At 41.9% G+C, this 18526-nt stretch overlaps 1 protein-coding gene across 4 annotated transcripts in view; it reads left to right on the top strand.

Annotated features, from left to right (window-relative positions):
- Positions 1-18526, top strand: part of ADAMTS9 (ADAM metallopeptidase with thrombospondin type 1 motif 9) — a 221351-nt gene that overhangs the window by 124647 nt on the left and 78178 nt on the right. For all 4 annotated transcript variants that reach the window (XM_061197111.1, XM_061197112.1, XM_061197110.1 and 1 more), the window contains one exon: positions 16772-16945. In XM_061197111.1, the coding sequence (XP_061053094.1) occupies positions 16772-16945 (174 nt within the window). The remainder of the gene's footprint in view (positions 1-16771; positions 16946-18526) is intronic.

The raw sequence follows: 18526 nt of genomic DNA, 5'->3' as shown, positions 1-18526 counted from the left end.
CCCCTTAAAAAAAGTAAATTAGGACTCTAATTAAATAGGTTAAAGCTATATACATGAAAGAGAATGCAATTTTTTTTCTTTTTTTTTTTTAACATCTTTATTGGAGTATAATTGCTTTACAATGGTGTGTTAGCTTCTGCTTTATAAGAAAGTGAATCAGTAATACATATACATATATCCCCATATCTCCTCCCTCTTGCGTCTCCCTCCCATCCTCCCTTATCCCACCCCTCTAGGTGGTCACAAAGCACCGAGCTGACCTCCCTGTGCTGTGTGGCTGCTTCACACTAGCTATCTGTTTTACATTTGGTAGTGTATATATGTCCATGCCACTCTCTCACTTCGTCCCAGCTTACCCTTCCCCCTCCCCGTGTCCTCAAGTCCATTCTCTAGTAGGTCTGCGTCTTTATTCCTGTCTTGCCCCTAGGTTCTTCATAACCATTTTTTTTTTTTACATTCCATATATATGTGTTAGCATATGGTATTTGTTTTTCTCTTCCTGACTTACTTCACTCTGTACGACAGACTCTAGATCCATCCACCTCACTACAAATAACTCAGTTTCGTTTCTTTTTGTGGCTGAGTAATATTCCATTGTATATATGTGCCACATCTTCTTTATCCATTCATCTGTCGATGGACACGTAGGTTGCTTCCTTGTCCTGGCTATTGTAAATAGAGCTGCAATGAACGTTGTGGTACATGACTCTTTTTGAATTATGGTTTTCTCAGGGTATATGCCCAGTAGTGGGATTGCTGGGTCGTATGGTAGTTCTATTTTTAATTTTGTAAGGAAGCTCCATACTGTTCTCCATAGTGGCTGTATCAATTTATATTCCCACCAACAGTGCAAGAGGGTTCCCTTTTCTCCACACCCTCTCCAGCATTTATTGTTTCTAGATTTTTTGATGATGGCCATTCTGACTGGTGTGAGGTGATACCTCATTGTGGTTTTGATTTGCATTTCTCTAATGATTAGTGATGTTGAGCATTCTCTCATGTGTTTGTTGGCCATCCATATATCTTCTTCGGAGAAATGTCTATTTAGGTCTTCTGCCCATTTTTGGATTGGTTGTTTGTTTTTTTGATATTGAACTGCATGAGCTGCTTGTAAATTTTGGAGATTAATCCTTTGTCAGTTGCTTCATTTGCAAATGTTTTCTCCCATTCTGAGGGGTGTCTTTTGGTCTTGTTTATGGTTTCCTTTGCTGTGCAAAAGCATTTAAGTTTCATTAGGTCCCATTTGTTTATTTTTGTTTTCATTTCCATTTCTCTAGGAGGTGGGTCAAAAAGGATCTTGCTGTGATTTATGTCATAGAGTGTTCTGCCTATGTTTTCCTCTAAGAGTTTGATAGTGTCTGGCCTTACATTTAGGTCTTTAATCCATTTTGAGTTTAGTTTTGTGTATGGTGTTAGTGAGTGTTCTAATTTCATTCTTTCACATGTAGCTGTCCACTTCTCCCAGCACCACATTGAAGAGGCTGTCTTTTCTCCATTGTATATCCTTGCCTCCTTTATCAAAAATAAGGTGGCCGTATGTGCGTGGGTTTATCTCTGGGCTTTCTATCCTGTTCCATTGATCTATATTTCTGTTTTTGTGCCAGTACCATACTGTCTTGATTACTGTAGCTTTGTAGTATAGTCTGAAGTCAAGGCGCCTGATTCCTCCAGCTCCGTTTTTCTTTCTCAAGATTGCTTTGGCTATTCGGGGTCTTTTGTGTTTCCATACAAATTGTGATATTTTTGGTTCTAGTTCTGTGAAAAATGCCATTGGTAGTTTGATAGGGATTACATTGAATCTGTAGATTGCTTTGGGAAGTATAGTCATTTTCACAATGTTGATTCTTCCAATCCCAAAACATCGTATATCTCTCCATCTGTTTGTATCATCTTTAATTTCTTTCATCAGTGTCTTGTAGTTTTCTGCATACAGGTCTTTTGTCTCCTTAGGTAGGTTTATTCCTAGGTATTTTATTCTTTTTGGTGCAGTGGTAAATGGGAGAGTTTCCTTAATTTCTCTTTCAGATCTTTCATCATTAGTATATAGGAATGCAAGAGATTTCTGTGCATTAATTTTATATCCTGCTACTTTACCAAATTCATTGATTAGCTCTAGTAGTGTTCTGGTAGCATCTTTAGGATTCTCTATGTATGGTATCATGTCATCTGCAAACATTGACAGCTTTACTTCTTCTTTTCCGATTTGGATTCCTTTTATTTCTTTTTCTTCTCTGATTGCCATGACTAGGACTTCCAAAACTATGATGAATAATAGTGGTGAGAGTGGACAACCTTGTCTTGCTCCCGATCTTAGAGGAAATGCTTTCAGTTTTTCACCATTGAGAATGATGTTGGCTGTGGGTTTGTCATATATGGCCTTTATTATGTTGAGGTAAGTTCCCTCTATGCCTACTTTCTGGAGGGTTTTTATCATAAATGGGTGTTGAATTTTGTCGAAAGCTTTTTCTGCATCTATTGAGATGATCATATGGTTTTTCTCCTTCAGTTTGTTAATATTGTTTATCACATTGATTGATTTGCGTATACTGAAGAAGCCTTGCATTCCTGGGGTAAACCCCACTTGATCATGGTGTATGATCCTTTTAATGTGCTGTTGGATTCTGTTTGCTAGAATTTTGTTGAGGATTTTTGCATCTGTGTTCATCAGTGATATTGGCCTGTAGTTTTCTTTCTTTGTGACATCTTTGTCTGGTTTTGGAATCAGGGTGATGGTGGCCTCGTAGAATGAGTTTGGGAGTGTTCCTTCCTCTGCTATATTTTGGAAGAGTTTGAGAAGGATAAGTATTAGCTCTTCTCTAAATGTTCAACAGTATTCGCCTGTGAAGCCATCTGGTCCTGGGCTTTTGTTTGTTGGAAGATTTTTAATCACAGTCTCAATTTCAGTGCTTCTGTTTGGTCTGTTTATATTTTCTATTTCTTCCTGGTTCAGTCTCAGAAGGTTGTGCTTTTCTAAGAATTTGTCCATTTCTTCCAGGTTGTGCATTTTATTGGCATAGAGTTGCTTGTAGTAACCTCTCATGATCCTTTGTATTTCTGTAGTGTCAGTTGTTACTTCTCCTTTTTCATTTCTAATTCTATTGATTTGAGTCTTCTCCCGTTTTTTCTTGGTGAGTCTGGCTAATGGTTTATCAATTTTGTTTATCTTCTCAAAGAACCAGCTTTTAGTTTTATTGATCTTTGCTATTGTTTCCTTCATTTCTTTTTCATTTATTTCTGATCTGATATTTATGATTTCTTTCCTTCTGCTAGCTTTGGGGTGTTTTTGTTCTTCTTTCTCTAATGGCTTTAGGTGTAAGGTTAGGTTGTTTATTTGAGATGTTTCTTGTTTCCTGAGGTAGGATTGTGTTGCTGTAAACTTCCCTCTTAGAACTGCTTTTGCTGCATCCCATAGGTTTTAGGTCGTTGTGTTTTCATTGTCATTTGTTTCTAGGTATTTTTTGATTTCCTCTTTGATTTTTTCAGTGATCTCTTGGTTATTAAGTAGTGTATTGTTTAGCCTCCATGTGTTTATATTTTTTACAGGTTTTTTCCTGTAATTGATATCTAGTCTCATAGCGTTGTGGTAGGAAAAGATACTTGATACAATTTCAATTTTCTTAAGATATGATCTATCCTGGAGAATTTTCCATTAGCACTTGAGAAAAAAGTGTATTCTGTTGTTTTTGGATGGAATGTCCTATAAATATCAATTTAAGTGCATCTTGTTTAATGTATCATTTAAAGCTTGTGTTTCCTTATTTATTTTCATTTTGGATGATCTGTCCATTGGTGAAAGTGGGGTGTTAACGTCCCTCCTGTGATTGTGTTACTGTCGGTTTCCCCTTATGGCTATTAGCCTTTGCCTTATGTATTGAGGTGCTCCTATGTTGGGTCCATAAATATTTACAAATGTTATATCTTCTTCTTGGATCAATCCCTTGATCATTATATAGTGTCCTTCTTTGTCTCTTCTAATAGTCTTTATTTTAAAGTCTATTTTGTCTGATATGAGAATTGCTACTCCAGCTTTCTTGTGATTTCCACTTGCATGGAATATCTTTTTCCATCCCCTCACTTTCAGTCTATATGTGTCCCTAGGTCTGAAGTGGGTCTCTTGTAGACAGCATATATACGGGTCTTGTTTTTGTATCCATTTAGCCAGTCTTTGTCTTTTAGTGGGAGCGTTTAATCCATTTTCATTTAAGGTAGTTATCGATATGTATGTTCCTATTACCATTTTCTTAATTGTTTTGAGTTTGTTATTTTAGGTCTTTTCCTTCTCTTGTGCTTCCTGTCTAGAAAAGTTCTTTTAGCATTTGTTGTAAAGCTGGTTTGGTGGTGCTGAATTCTCTTAGCTTTTGCTTGTCTGTAAAGATTTTAATTTCTCCGTCGAATCTGAATGAGATCCTTGCTGGGTAGAGTAATCTTGGTTGTAGGTTCTTCCCTTTCATCCCTTTAAATATGTCCTGCCACTCCCTTCTGGCTTATAGAGTTTCTGCTGAAAGATAAACTGTTAACCTTATGGGGATTCCCTTGTATGTTATTTGTTGTTTTTCCCTAGCTGCTTTTAATATTTTTTCTTTGTATTTAATTTTTGATAGTTTGATTAATGTGTGTCTCAGCGTGTTTCTCCTTGGATTTATCCTGTATGGGACTCTCTGTGCTTCCTGGACTTGATTGACTATTTCCTTTCCCATATTAGGGAGTTTTCAACTATAATCTCTTCAAATATTTTCTCAGTCCCTTTCTTTTTCTCTTCTTCTTCTGGGACCCCTATAATTCGAATGTTGGTGTGTTTAATGTTGTCCCAGAGGTCTCTGAGACTGTCCTCAATTCTTTTCGTTCTTTTTTCTTTATTCTGCTCTGCGGTAGTTATTTCCACTATTTTATCTTCCAGGTCACTTATCTGCCTCAGTTATTCTGCTATTGATTCCTTCTAGAGAATTTTTAATTTCATTTATTGTGTTTTTCATCATTGTTTGGTTCCCGTTTAGTTCTTCTAGTTCATTGTTAAACGTTTCTTGTATTTTCTCCATTCTATTTCCAAGATTTTCGATCATCTTTACTATCATTACTCTGAATTCTTTTTCAGGTAGACTGCCTATTTCCTCTTCATTTGTTTGGTCTGGTGGGTTTTTACCTTGCTCCTTCATCTGCTGTGTGTTTCTCTGTCTTCTCATTTTGCTTAACTTACTGTGTTTGGGGTCTCCTTTTTGCAGGCTGCAGGTTCGTAGTTCCTGTTGTTTTTGTTGTCTGCCCCCCGTGGGTAAGGTTGGTTCAGTGGGTTGTGTAGGCTTCCTGGGGGAGGGGACTGGTGCCTGTGTTCTGGTGGATGAGGCTGGATCTTGTCTTTCTGGTGGGCAGGTCCACGTCTGGTGGTGTGTTTTGGGGTGTCTGTGACCTTATTATGATTTTAGGCAGCGTCTCTGCTAATGGGTCGGGTTGTGTTCCTGTCTTGCTAGTTGTTTGGCATAGGGTGTCCATCACTGTAGCTTGCTGGTTGTTGAGTGGAGCTGGGTCTTAGCATTGAGGTGGAGATCTCTGGGAGAGCGTTCGCCGTTTGATATTACGTGGAGCCAGGAGGTCTCTAGTGGAGCAATGTCCTGAACTTGGCTCTCCCACCTCAGAGGCACAGGCCTGACACCTGGCCGGAGCACGAAAACCCTGTCGGCCACATGGCTCAGAAGAAAAGGGAGAAATAAATAAATAAATAAATTAATTAATTAATTAAAGTTATTAAAATAAAAAAATATTAAAAATAAAAAAATTTTAAAGTAATAAAAAGGAGGAAAAAGAAAGAAAGAAAGAAGGAAGGAAGGAAGAAAGGAAGGAAAGGGCAACCAAACCAAAAAACAAATCCACCAGTGATAAGAAGTGCTAAAAAGTATACAAAAAAAAAAAAAAAGACAGAAACCTAGGCCAAATGGTAAAAGCAAAGCTATACAGACAAAATCACACAAAGAAGCATACACATACACACTCACAAAAAGAGAAAAAGGAAAAACATATATATATATATATATATATATATATAAAAAGGAGGAGAGCAACCAAATCAATAAACAAATCTACCAATGATAACAAGCTCTAAATACTAAACCAAGATAAACATAAAACCAGAAACAAATTAGATGCAGAAAGCAAACCCCAAGTCTACAGTTGCTCCCAAAATCCACTGCCTCAATTTTGGGATGATTCGTTGTCTGTTCAGTATTCCAGAGATGCAGGGTACATCAAGTTGATTGTGGAGATTTAATCCGCTGCTCCTGAGGCTGCTGGGAGAGATTTCCCTTTCTCTTCTTTGTTCGCACAGCTCCTGGGGGTCAGCTTTGGATTTGGCCCTGCCTCTGCTTGTAGGTTGCCTGAGGGCGTCTGTTCCCCGCTCAGACAGGACTGGGTTAAAGGAGCAGCTGATTAGGGGGCTCTGGCTCACTCAGGCTGTGGGGAGGGAGGGGTACGGAATGCGGGGCAAGCCTGTGACAGCAGAGGCCAGCGTGACGTTTCACCAGCCTGAGGCACGCTGTGTGTTCTCCCGCGGAAGTTGTCCCTGGATCACGGGACCCTGGCAGTGGCGGGCTGCACAGGCTCCCGGGAGGGGAGGTGTGGAGAGTGACCTGTGCTTGCACACAGGCTTCTTGGTGGCGGCAGCAGCAGCCTTAGCATCTCATGCCCGTCTCTGGTGTCCGTGCTGATAGCGACGACTTGTGCCTGTCTCTGGAGCTCGTTTAGGCGGTGCTGTGAATCCCTTCTCCTCGGGCACCCCGAAACAATGGTCTCTTGTCTCTTAGGCAGGTCCAGACTTTTTCCCGGACTCCCTCCTGGCTAGCTGTGGTCCACTAGCCCCCTTCAGGCTGTGTTCACACAGACAACCCCAGTCCTCTCCCTGGGATCTGACCTCCGAAGCCGGAGCCTCAGTATGGACCTTTTAACAATATTAATTCTTCCAGTCTATGAGCACAGAAGATCTTTCCATTTATTTCGGTCTTCTTCGGTTTCTTTTATCAGTGTCTGGTAGTTTTCGATGTACAGATCTTTCACCTCCTTGGATAAATTTATTCCTAGGTATTTTATTCTTTTTGATGCAATTTTAGATGGCGTTTGTTTTCTTACAACTGCATTCTTAACCCTTGTGGGTATTCAGCCTTCCAGCTCTGTTCTTCCCTCTCCTTCACCCTCCTGATGGATTAGTTCCATTGTTTTCAGTTATCTCTTTTCTTTAGGACTCTCACCCTCTCTGTCTACTCAATTTTTTTTTGTGCTCATTTTCCTTCTAAAGTTTGGGGTTTTTTTGTTGTTTTTACTTCCACCAGACTGTGGCAGGGAGGAATAGCTAAAGCAGTTACATTTCAAATTAATTGTACTTGAACCACACAAGTTATTGGGAACCCCCAGAGGCTGTAAAGTTTTACAGATGTGGTTCATATACCAGCACTGCCACATTTCAGGTGTGTGACTTAGAACAAGGATGCTTTATTTTCTGAACTGTGAGTTTGCCTTTTGTAAAGTGGGAATAATGATAAGTGTGCAACGTTGTTCTGAGAAAATTAGAAATAATCGAGTGGTTTGGGGATTGACAGAGTCAGATAGAGAAGGAAGAAGAGGTGTCTTCGTCCCTCTCTGCCTGTGTGTTACCACTTGATTCTCTTTGTAATTCTTGCTTCAGACCTACCGCTGCCTGCTCCCTTCCTCTCCCTCTCTATCTTCATGTCCTGCCAAACTCAACCCTGTGTGACTGCTCCAAGGAGCACAAAGTAAGAGAGTGTTCAGAAATGAATCTCAGCTGACAGCTCATGCTTTAGCCAACTTTTAAAAATGCTAGAGCCAGTTGGGAAAATGCGAGCTCCATTGACAATTCCTTCTGAATCCCAAAGACTAGAAACCTTGCCAAATATGCACTGAGGAAATCCTCTTCTCTGATCATCTGAAATGTGCCTAGAAATTTACATCTTTGTCTGTGCCATACAGATCGATCTTTCTAAATCCTTCCTCAAATATTGCTCTCAAGCTCCGTATAAGAACAGAAGACCTACTAAGATAGCCTGACCTGTGGCTAAATTTAGAAGTTGACCAGAGACAAGCAGCAAGAAAAGTGGATCAGATAGTTGACCTCCTGCCAACATCCTGTCTCATCTGCCTGAACCCGAAGTGGAGAGTTTGAGGCCAGTGGACCTGGGTGGTGAGGGAGGTTGGAGGACTGTGGGAGGCCCTCACGTGTCACTGAATTGGCCAAAGGGAGGTGCAGGGCAGCTGGATGGGGGAGGGAGAAGCCCCATTAGAACCCGTTGTTCCTCATGTGCAAAGCATGCTGGTAGTCCTCTCCAAACGTCCCCACATCCACAAGGCTTCAAGGGAATGTTGCTAGCAGCTGGGCAACCATCTTCATATTTGCCCCTGGTCCTATTTGCCTACAGCGGTCCTGGTTTATGCATGGGGTAGGCCTGGTGTAATTACTGATTGCTCCTACTTCCATGATCAAAAGCGTCCTTGTTAAACAGTACATTGGGTGGTCACTTGATAGTACAGCACCCTTCAGGCTCCCCTTAATCAGCCTTCACCTCCATTCTGGTTCTCCCCTCCTCTGTACTCACCCGCTCTGCTACCATTTCACCTGATACGCGCTTTGTGCATGCACACGTCTTGACTTTCTTCCCCTCATCTAGTGACACCTTGAGCTGACGTCAGTGAGATGCCAGGGCAGTCTCAGAGCCCAGTGAATCGGATGCTGGAGACTCCCACCTCACCCCATTATGGGAGGTTTTCTTCTTCTTAGCCATTCTTTACAACTAACTCAGAGCTGTTGCTTGCTTTTTGAGTGTGCATTTTTCCCTTTTGCTTCCCCCTTGGACACTATTAAAAACCCACCTGTTTGTTGGCAAGATGTATTTCACACCAGGCACGTAGCACATGGCACCCTCCTCTTCATGAGAAATAATCCAGGTGATCACCTAGAGAAGCACGAGTTCCACATAACCCACAGTAGCATGATCATCAGGGATGTTACACACAGTCACACAGGTTGTACACTGCACAACCCCAGGGGTACCATTCCCGTAGGCTACAATGTGAGGGGCATCCTCTAGAGTTATACAGTGCAGTGGCCCTGATACTATGATAATAAAAATAATACATCTCATTGTTTATTAAGCTATGGACCAAGCACTATGTTGAATATTTTTATATGGAGGACCTCGTTTAACCTTTCCATAACTCTCTGATGCCGTAATTAAATTTTTATCCTCACTTAAAGATGAGGCAGCTTGAGGCTTAGCTAGGTTAATTCACCCAGGTTCATGGAATCACTAGGTAATAAGGCTGGGATTTGAAGCCCAGCAGCCTGACCTCTGGAACACATGCTCTGAATCTTTATATTCCACTGCTTCCCATGTCGACATGCACCTAAGGTGCATTCTTCTATTTTTATTGGCTTGGCCAGACTGTTTCAGCAGAGTTGGCATCAAAGTAAAATTCTCTGTACTGGTGACTACCCCCACCCCCTTCTGAAGATGAAATTCTTGGTCTAGTTGGTTGACGATCAGACCTTAAGCCATGAGGTTGGTGGGGAGTCTTGATGGAGTACTTCAGTGGACCTTTTTTGTTCACTGAGGGGCCTGTTGACTCTTCAGGGGAAGAAGCATCAGTGTTCATTCATGATATCATAAGATAGAGCCTGGACTTTCAGACGTAGAGAAAAAGTATTAGAGAAGAGGAAAATGCTGTTTCCAGACATTCATGTCCCATTTGTTTATGCCCTAAAAGCAGCGTGTTGTGAACAAAAGACCACTCAATGTGTGGCTCTGGGAAATTGACCTCAAATCTCTGGGCTCCAGTTAGCTCATCTGCAAAATGGGAATTGTATGGCAGACTTTGCTTAATGTCATAGTGAGGATTAAGTGAGATTAAGTGAGGAATTCAGTGCAGTGCCTAGTATATTTTAGGCCTTCCACAAATGGTAGTTCTCTTTGGTACAGTGGACTCCTGATGGAGGATTCAGATGATGACCAGCACTTCAGCTTATCCGCGTATCACAGTGTTGGGCTTTTAAGATCACCTGCCAACTTTGGGCTAGTTATTTAGCTTTTCACTGCTCAGTTTTACTCACTTTAGAATTATTATGCTCATGAGACTGAGTTTAAAAAAATACATGACCTTTTAATTCTTTTGAAAATTACTATCGTAAAAAACTTATTGATAGTATTATAATCTGACTATGAATTTACTTATAGCTGCAGAGGTCTTTTGATCCAACTTGAATTGTGAGTATGTGGGTTATGCATCTCTTTGTTTTAAGGGGTAAATCTCCCAGTTCTTGCAAATATTCTTTTTTTACCTTTACCCAGAATACTCTCTTTCCTCCCTAGTACCTCTGCGTCACAGAGTGGCTGCCCTGCACCTTCCCTCACATCAGTGACTCTTGCTCATCCTTCAGGCCTGAATCAAGATGTCACATCCTTTCAGAAGCCCTTGAAAATCACACCTCCCCTCAAATGACTGAGTCAGATGTCCCTCCTCTCAGCTCTGTCACCCTGAAAATATTCTGCTTCAGCAGCTAGCACTCTGAATTGTTGTTGCCTGTTTTGTCTAGGTTATCAGCTGTTGGAGGTCAGAAAGCTTGTTCACCAGAGTTTCCCCCAGCATTTAGCACAGTACCTATAGCATTGAAGACACTTGGTGAATGAATGAATTTATGAATGAATGGAGGGACAAAATAACGGGTGGAGAGAGGGAAGGAAGGAAGGAGAGAGGGAGGGAGGGAAGGAAAAAGAAAGGCATTACAGAACAAAGCCTGCTAATTGATGGCCTTTCTTCTTTAACTATTTAGAATCACAGCACTCTACAATGTCTTTTAGAACAAACTGTTTTCCCTGTAAGAACAGCTGTTTTACTTTATTGTCACATTGCCATGGACAAGCTGTGCTTGGATCTTTCTGGCCTTTGTAGAACTGCCCACTCCATGGCTCTTTGACCCAGTGCAGGGACTTGGACCACTCTAGTACGTATTTGGATTCTAAAAACTTTTATTGAGATCAGCTGTAGAATGATTCCCAAGTTCATCTTCTTAGCACAGAAAAATTAGTCATGAGCTTCAGGTCAGTTGGTTACAAAGATTTTATGAAGTTTACAGTAGGGAGTGATTGGGTTTTGATGTGTGAACAAGGGCCAGATATTAACTCTTTATCACTCATTCCCTCATTAATTTATTCAACAGATCTTTGTCGAGCACCTGCAAAGTGCCAGGCACTAGGCATTAGGGATGCAATAGAAAATGTGAAATTGCTATGGTGGGATTGATTATCAAGTGAGAGAGAAGACAAGCAAACAGATGTGTTATATGAAATTGCCAATTGTGAAAAGTGCTGTGATGGAAAACAACAACAAGGTGCTGAGGTAGAGACAGAGAATGATAGGCTAGTCCCACCTTCTCTAGGGTGGGTGGTGATAAAGGGCAAAAGGAGGTGATTCTAGGTAGAAGGGAGAGGGAGGACAGAGCCCAGCATGTTTGTGGACAAAAGCACAGCACGTTGGGAGCAGAGTCAGCAAAGGGACAGCAAGGCTGAAGTGAGGTTGGACCTGCAGGAGCACCCAGGTTATGACTCGTTCTGTAAGCCAGGGCAAGAGTTTGGATTTTCTCCTAAGCAGCGTAAGACATTTACAAGGCCCTCTGAGACCTGGCCTCTGCCCACCTTCTGAAATCCCCATCTCAAACTGAAGGCTCTAAGGACCCCCAACTGCTGTCATCATTTCCCTGCCCCACCTCCCCGTGACATCCACCTCCAACCACGCATGCTGAGCCCCTCCTGAGAGTGCCCCCCATCTCCCGTGTGCCACGTTACCTCAGCTCCTCCCCTTCCACCACTACCCGCGCACCGCTTTCAGCGTTGTGGGAATTCCCACCCCTGGTCCTTCTTCTTTTCTCGCTGTCACAGCTGCAGGTACCCTGATGGCTTCCACCTCCATTACACTCTCTGTTATGAAACTCATACCTGCTCACAACAGCCATACAAGGCGGCCCTGAGTGCTAAACCCCAGGGGTCACCAGTTAGCCGACTACCTTGACACATGAACCCCCAGCTGGGAGGAACAGCCACCCCGGGTGTCATAAGAGAGAGAGAGAAGGTGAGTAGGAAGATGTCAGGGCTGTAACCCCATGCTCAGCTCAGAACTTGGCCCATTGCAAATAGGCAGACCTCGTTTTATTGTACTTCACTTTATTGCACTTTGCAGGGACTGTGGGTTTTTGTTTTTGTTTTTGTTTTTTACAAATTGAAGGTTTGTGGCAACTCTGCGTTGAGCAAGTCTGTTGATGCCATTTTTTCCAGCATTTCCTCACTTTGTGTCACATTTTGGTAATTCTCGCAATATTTCAGTTTTTCTCTATTATATTTGTTATGGTGACCTGTGATCAGTGATCTTTGATGTCACTACTAGGACTTGCTGAAGGCTAAGGTGATGGTTAGCTTTTTTAGCAAGAAAGTATTTTTAAATTATGTACATTTTTTTAGACATGCTATTGCATAGTCAGATTATAGTGTAAATATAACTTTTATATGCCTTGGAAAACCAAGCAATTCATGTGACGCGCTTTATTGCGATATTCCCTTTATTGCAGTGGTCTGGAACCAAACCTGCAGTGTCTCTGAGGTGTGCTTGTATTGGTTGAATGAGTGAATGACTTTAAAGTTACAAAATGTCTCCATAGTATTATTTCTGCCTTTTTCCCTTGCAAGTATACTATTTTGGGGCAAAGATGTCCAAACTCCACATACCTGACTTTTAAAATGAACCCATTGGTAGTTTGAAGGTTGCTTTTTCTTTTTTTAATTTAAAGCAATGTTAGATGAATTGATTTGCACTTCCTGTTCCTTTTAGCCAAAGCCTCTGTGTAGCACTTCCAGAACGCTATGCTGTCAGGCTCCCCATTTGTTCTTTGACTTGGTTGTCCACACACTATCCGACAATGATAGCCTGGCCCTAGTAAGGACGCAGCACATTCTTTCATCCATGGAGAAAATCAACAACCTTAAAGGTTGAGCAGGTGAATATGAAGAACGATTTTCTTCCCTCCATGGTTAGTGCGTCTCACCAAAAAAATGTAAAGCAACTTGGTTGCAGTCTGTAAGGAAAGACAGTTTCTACCCATTGCATTAAGTGACCCTTTTTAGACCATTACCCTGTGGCCAACCAACCTAGCTAAATAAAATATTTTATTTTAGATCTTCCTCACCCTCAAATTTAAAAAGTTATTTTCCCCTGTTAGTTTTAACACATTTACAGGCACACGTAGCCCATGGGACAATGGGCAAGTTACCCAAGTTAACCCAGGGCTGTGATATTTGCTTTCTGAATTACAGGTGTGCTGAATTTCAGAGATGCTGGTGGTGTGACTTCCATACTTGGTATAGTTTTTTCTAAAATCTGTAACGAAATTGGAGAAAAATCTTTTGGAAATTAAAATAAGCTGAGTTGAGCTTCTCCAGCTGTTTTTCAGAACATTCCAGATCATATTCCAGGACAGAGGAAGGAGTCATAAATCCTAGGTGGGTGGGAGAAGTGATATTACTGAAAGCTGATAAAATCCTATAGTATGGGCTGGATTTGCTTTCTGATTACCCAGCCCCTGTGCTCTGGTTAGGATTGAAAACTCCAGGAGAAAAGCCATGCTAAGTGATTTTCACAGCTGCTATTGACTCATTCCAAACCACTGAGCAAGTCACTTATTTACTTAGTTTAATTTTTCTAAAAGTTATATTCAAAGTAAGGCTTCCCAACGCCCTTTGCCACCACTGACAAAATAGTTTTTATGGTAGTTAACCATTATTTAAGACCAAGGGAAAAACACCGAACAAGCAGGAAGTATTTAGCAGTCCTGGCTTTCTGCTCTAAACTGTTACTTATTGCTACAGATTAAAGCCCTAAGGATTAGTGAAAATGAAAGAGGACACTGGAAGGTTTAGTCCAGGTCGGCTGCTTAATAATCATGATCTTCTCTGAGTCACCTAAGTCCTGATTTTCTAAGGAATTACTTTTTCTATGGGGAGTTAAGTATGTCTTCTGCATAGATCTACACATCACAGATTAACCATTGTTTTGTTTTGTAACATTCAGGGCCTCATTTGGCTTTTTTTAATGAAGAAACAAAAACATTATTCTTTCAGGATGGTTCCCAGCATCCTCCAGGGGAAGAGAAACCCCCAGAACTGCTGAGTCAGAGCTGAGCTAGGCACTGAGCTCAGCCAGCCGCCTGCACGGGTGGGAAGGGATCTGCTCCTCTGTGCTCATCTCACACTGTTTTCTATTCATATTTGTGCCCCAGAAAAATTATAAATGATTCCATACTCTAGATGTAGAGATTTGCTTCCAAGCAGCAGAGGTTTTGAATTAAGTTTGCAAATGATAAGGAGCTACCAGGACACAACCACATACATAGCCCTACTACTTTCTGAAAGAACAAAGCATCTCACAAAAGACATGGTTATACCAGATGACCCAGCATTTCCACTCCTAAGGATATACCCGAAAGAATTGAAATCAGGTGTTCAAATTTGCATATGAATGTGCATAGCAAGACTCTTCATAATAGCCAAAAGATGGCAACAACCCAAATATCCATTAACATTTGAATAAACAAAATGTGGTATATTCCTTCTAATGGACTATTCAGCCATGAAAAGGAACAAAGTACTGATCCAAGGTGGCAAGACCTTGAAAGCATTATGCTAAATGAAAGAACCCAGACACAAAAGGCCACGTACTGGATGATTCCATTTCTATGAAATACCCAGAACAGGCAAATCCATAGAGACAGAAAGCAGATTGGTGGTTGCCACAGACTGGGAGGAAGGGGAAATGGGGGGTGACTGCTTAATGGATACAGGGTTCCCTTTTGGGGTGATGAAAATATTCTGGAACTAGATAGTGATGACGATTGCACAACATGACCAGTGACTACACGCCCCTGAATTGTACACTTTAAAATGGTTAAAATGGTGAATTTTATGTTACGTGTATTTTGCTACCAAAAAAAAAAGGAAACAAAAGAAAAGAAAGAAAGAAAAAGGCAAGAAGTATATCAGGAAAGACATTTCTGAGTCAAGCTGGATTCCAAACTCAAATGCCTTTGGGATGCTTTGGGTAATAAAAGAGAAGGAGGCTTGTGAGAGACAAAAAAGAGGTGGGGTCTAAGGCCCTCCCTAAAAAGACTAGAAGGGAGACGTTTAAGAGACATTATGTGAACAACAATGGCAGCTCACGGTGGTTGGATAAGGCCCAGGGGCAACAGAGTCTGTAATCCCTGGTTAAAGGAAACCTAAGCTGTCCTTGACACAGGTTGGTTACAGTGACTTTCCTATGTAATCTGGAGTCTTGAAATGTTGGGTGACACAGGTGCTTCAGATAGGACAGGCTTTGGGAGACCTTTAACAACACAGATAACTAAGGTGAAACTTCTACAGTGGGGTTTTCTGTTGGTGAAAGCAAAAAAGATAAGAAATTGGTGGTCAGCACAGAGATCATCCTAGAATGAAACATACCACTTGCTCTATTTTCTCCACTTGGTTTATGGGAATAAAAAACATCTATCCCATTCACCTGACAAAGAGGTGGATAACCAGGAATCAGTTCTTTAGGCTAAGTCCCAGTTTATTCATCTGAAAAATGGAAATTATAGCCATGGCTAAATCTTGCTGCCTAGCTGTCTACATCTTTAACATGCGTCTTTGCTACTAAAATACAGCTCCTCTCTGAGGGCAGGGTTTGTGCTATTTGTGTCTGTTCCTGTTCATCCAGACCCATCACAGGGCCTGACCCTTCTTAGGAACTTGGTGAATATTGACCAAATGATCAAGGGGTGAGAGCAGTTCACCCTGGAGAAGAAAAGGCTATAGGGGCCACAGGAAATCTCTCCTCAAGTCCCTGAAGGGGGTTATTTGTGAGAAACAAGATTTGTTCTGTATGCTCCCTTGGAATCGACAAGTAGGACAAGAGGCTGGATTTGGCAAAGAGACAGGCCTTATTTAGTTCCATGTTATAAGATGAAATGGGCCACCTGGACAGGGAATAACTTCCCTGACTCTAGAGGTATTTTGACACCATTAGGCCATAAGTTTTAAAGAGATTCAGTGTTTGTTTGAATGGGTGAAGTAGTCAGGCCTTAAGGTCCTTTCCAAACCTGAAATTCACTCATTCACACTTTCACTGCTTCACTCACACAGCCACTTATTGAATGCTGATCGCTATGACAGGAACAGTGTTGTTGTTACCGAGTTCAAGTTCACGCTGCTCACTGCATGACAGGCCAGTTAATCGAGAGACAAGGCGTTGGGGCAAGGAATAGCGATTTTATTCAGAAAGCCAGCAGACGGAGAAGTTGGTGGACTAATGTCCCAAAGAACCATCTTACCAGAGTTAGAACTCAGGCTTCTTTTATACTTATACTTCAAAGGCCAGAGCCTTGAGAATAGGCCGTCCTGTATATTTCAGGCTGTAGGCAACATTCTTTTACAAAAGGTGCAGAGCCAGCACAACTAAGCACAGGCAACAGAAGACAAGGGTTAGACCTAAAGGAATAAATCCAATATGTAGTCAGCTGTGTTCTTCTATGTTACACTGTTAAGTAACGGGGGTAAAATAATGAGTTCTCTAGTAATGTGTACCCTCAGAGATCTCGCAGTCTTAAAGAGTATATAGAAAGAAAAATAAATTATTATGGTAACAGGGTATAAGAAATCATCTGTTATCTTTCCATGTCACCACCTGTTTTGTCTGTCTTTAACAGTGCACCAAGACTTGTGGCAAAGGCTCCAGGTACCGCAAGGTGGTGTGTGTGGGTGAGGACAAAGGTGACGAGGTTCACGGCATGCACTGTGACATGAGCACACGGCCTGTGGATCGCGAGAGCTGTGGCTTGCAGCCCTGCGAGTATGTCTGGATCACAGGAGAATGGTCAGAGGTACAGTCCTGGGGATTCGGGATCTGCCTTCAGGTCAGCGATGGCCTGAGGGCAACAGAGTGATGAGGGCAGGAATGTGGGAGACTCACACCCACCTGCCAGTTCTATCCCTGAGAACTGGGAGCCCTCAAACAAGTCCCTCGGCCTTCCTGGGCCAGAGTCCTACAGGTGCAGCGTGGGGGAGGTGCATAAGATGGTATCCACGCTCCTCTCAACTCTACGTTCTGTGATTCCCTTTAATGTCCTAATAGTATGATTAGAAAGGAATTCTTACAGACACTGCAAATTCATATGTTTCCTGTAGGTGCCTGAAGAAAGTTAAGTATGACACGAAAATGTCTTAGCATCAGGGAGGCAATAGGGAATGGTGGAGACTGTGACTAACTAGCACATGATGTGTAAGGGGAACAGGCTCTTTTCCACTCCAGTAGAGGCCATGCAGTGTAACCAAACCTGATGTTTCAAGAGAGGACAAAACTTTGGACTTTTATGTGCTATCTCCTAATCTTAAAATGTGGACTCAAATTATTTATTTAAAACATTGTGTGGGTCGAACCAAACACTTTTGTGGGCCAGATGTGGGTTGCCCATTTAACAACCTCTGATCCAGAGGAATGAAATAGTTTTCCATAATATCCAAGGAATCTCAAGTGTCTATTTTTCCTTATCTCCTCCTGTACACAATGCCTACCTAGACACTTTTTATTATTCATAAACCAATAGTAACAGTCACATGATTATATTTTCAAACCTCATGACATTTTCAAATACTGAAAGACCTGTAACATCAACACTAGTTGTCATTTGCCCCAAAGAATTTAGAGATGTGAAAGGGAAGTATCTGGGCTCATAGCAAAGGTGCTTGCTATTACTGGCATCTCATTAGAGTTCAACAGGGCAGCAATTTCATGTTTTAATGGGATGAATATTTGCATTTAGATGATGTGTTTGTTGGGTGTTGAATTGTTTCTGCACTAAACTGTTCCTAAAGCCTTTTCTAACTATGTCTCCCCATCCTTCACTCTACCCCAGTGAATTTGCCTTCCCCTCCTCACCTCCTGCGGGACATTTGGCACCGTCTGGAGACAGTTTTGATTGTCACAGCCGGGGGAGGTAGGCTGCTACTGGCATCTGGTGGGTAGAGACCAGGGATGCTGCTAAACCTCCTACAGTGTACAGGACAGCACCACAACAGAGAGCTGTTGAGCCCAAATGTCAGGGGTGCTGAGGGTGAGAAACTCTGCTCTGTACCAGCCCTACCTGTTCTTGGTATGTTCTCAAAGAAAGGAGGGGAGATGTGGTCTGGACCATTAGAAATAGATTTACTCTTGCCCGTCCAGGAATATGGGAAGTCCAGATGAGTGTTCAAAATAGTCCTTGACTTTGGGTTTGACACATAAGTTCCAACCCATTCAGATGCCAAGGCGGGTGGAGGGAGGTGGGTCCAGGGGGCTCCTCTCTTCTCTTCCGTTCACCCTTCCTAGTTCCTTGAAAGGCATGGTCGGTCCCTAACTTCTGGTTCTCTGGGCTGCTGCACAAGGCCACACCCTGACTCTCAGGAAGGGAAAGCCTTCCTTTCTG

This window comes from Eubalaena glacialis, chromosome 7, assembly GCF_028564815.1.
Source record: "Eubalaena glacialis isolate mEubGla1 chromosome 7, mEubGla1.1.hap2.+ XY, whole genome shotgun sequence".
NCBI classification, from domain to species: domain Eukaryota; kingdom Metazoa; phylum Chordata; class Mammalia; order Artiodactyla; family Balaenidae; genus Eubalaena; species Eubalaena glacialis.
The sequence above is the reverse complement of the archived record's forward strand: the minus strand, read 5'-3'. Positions and strand labels throughout refer to the sequence as shown.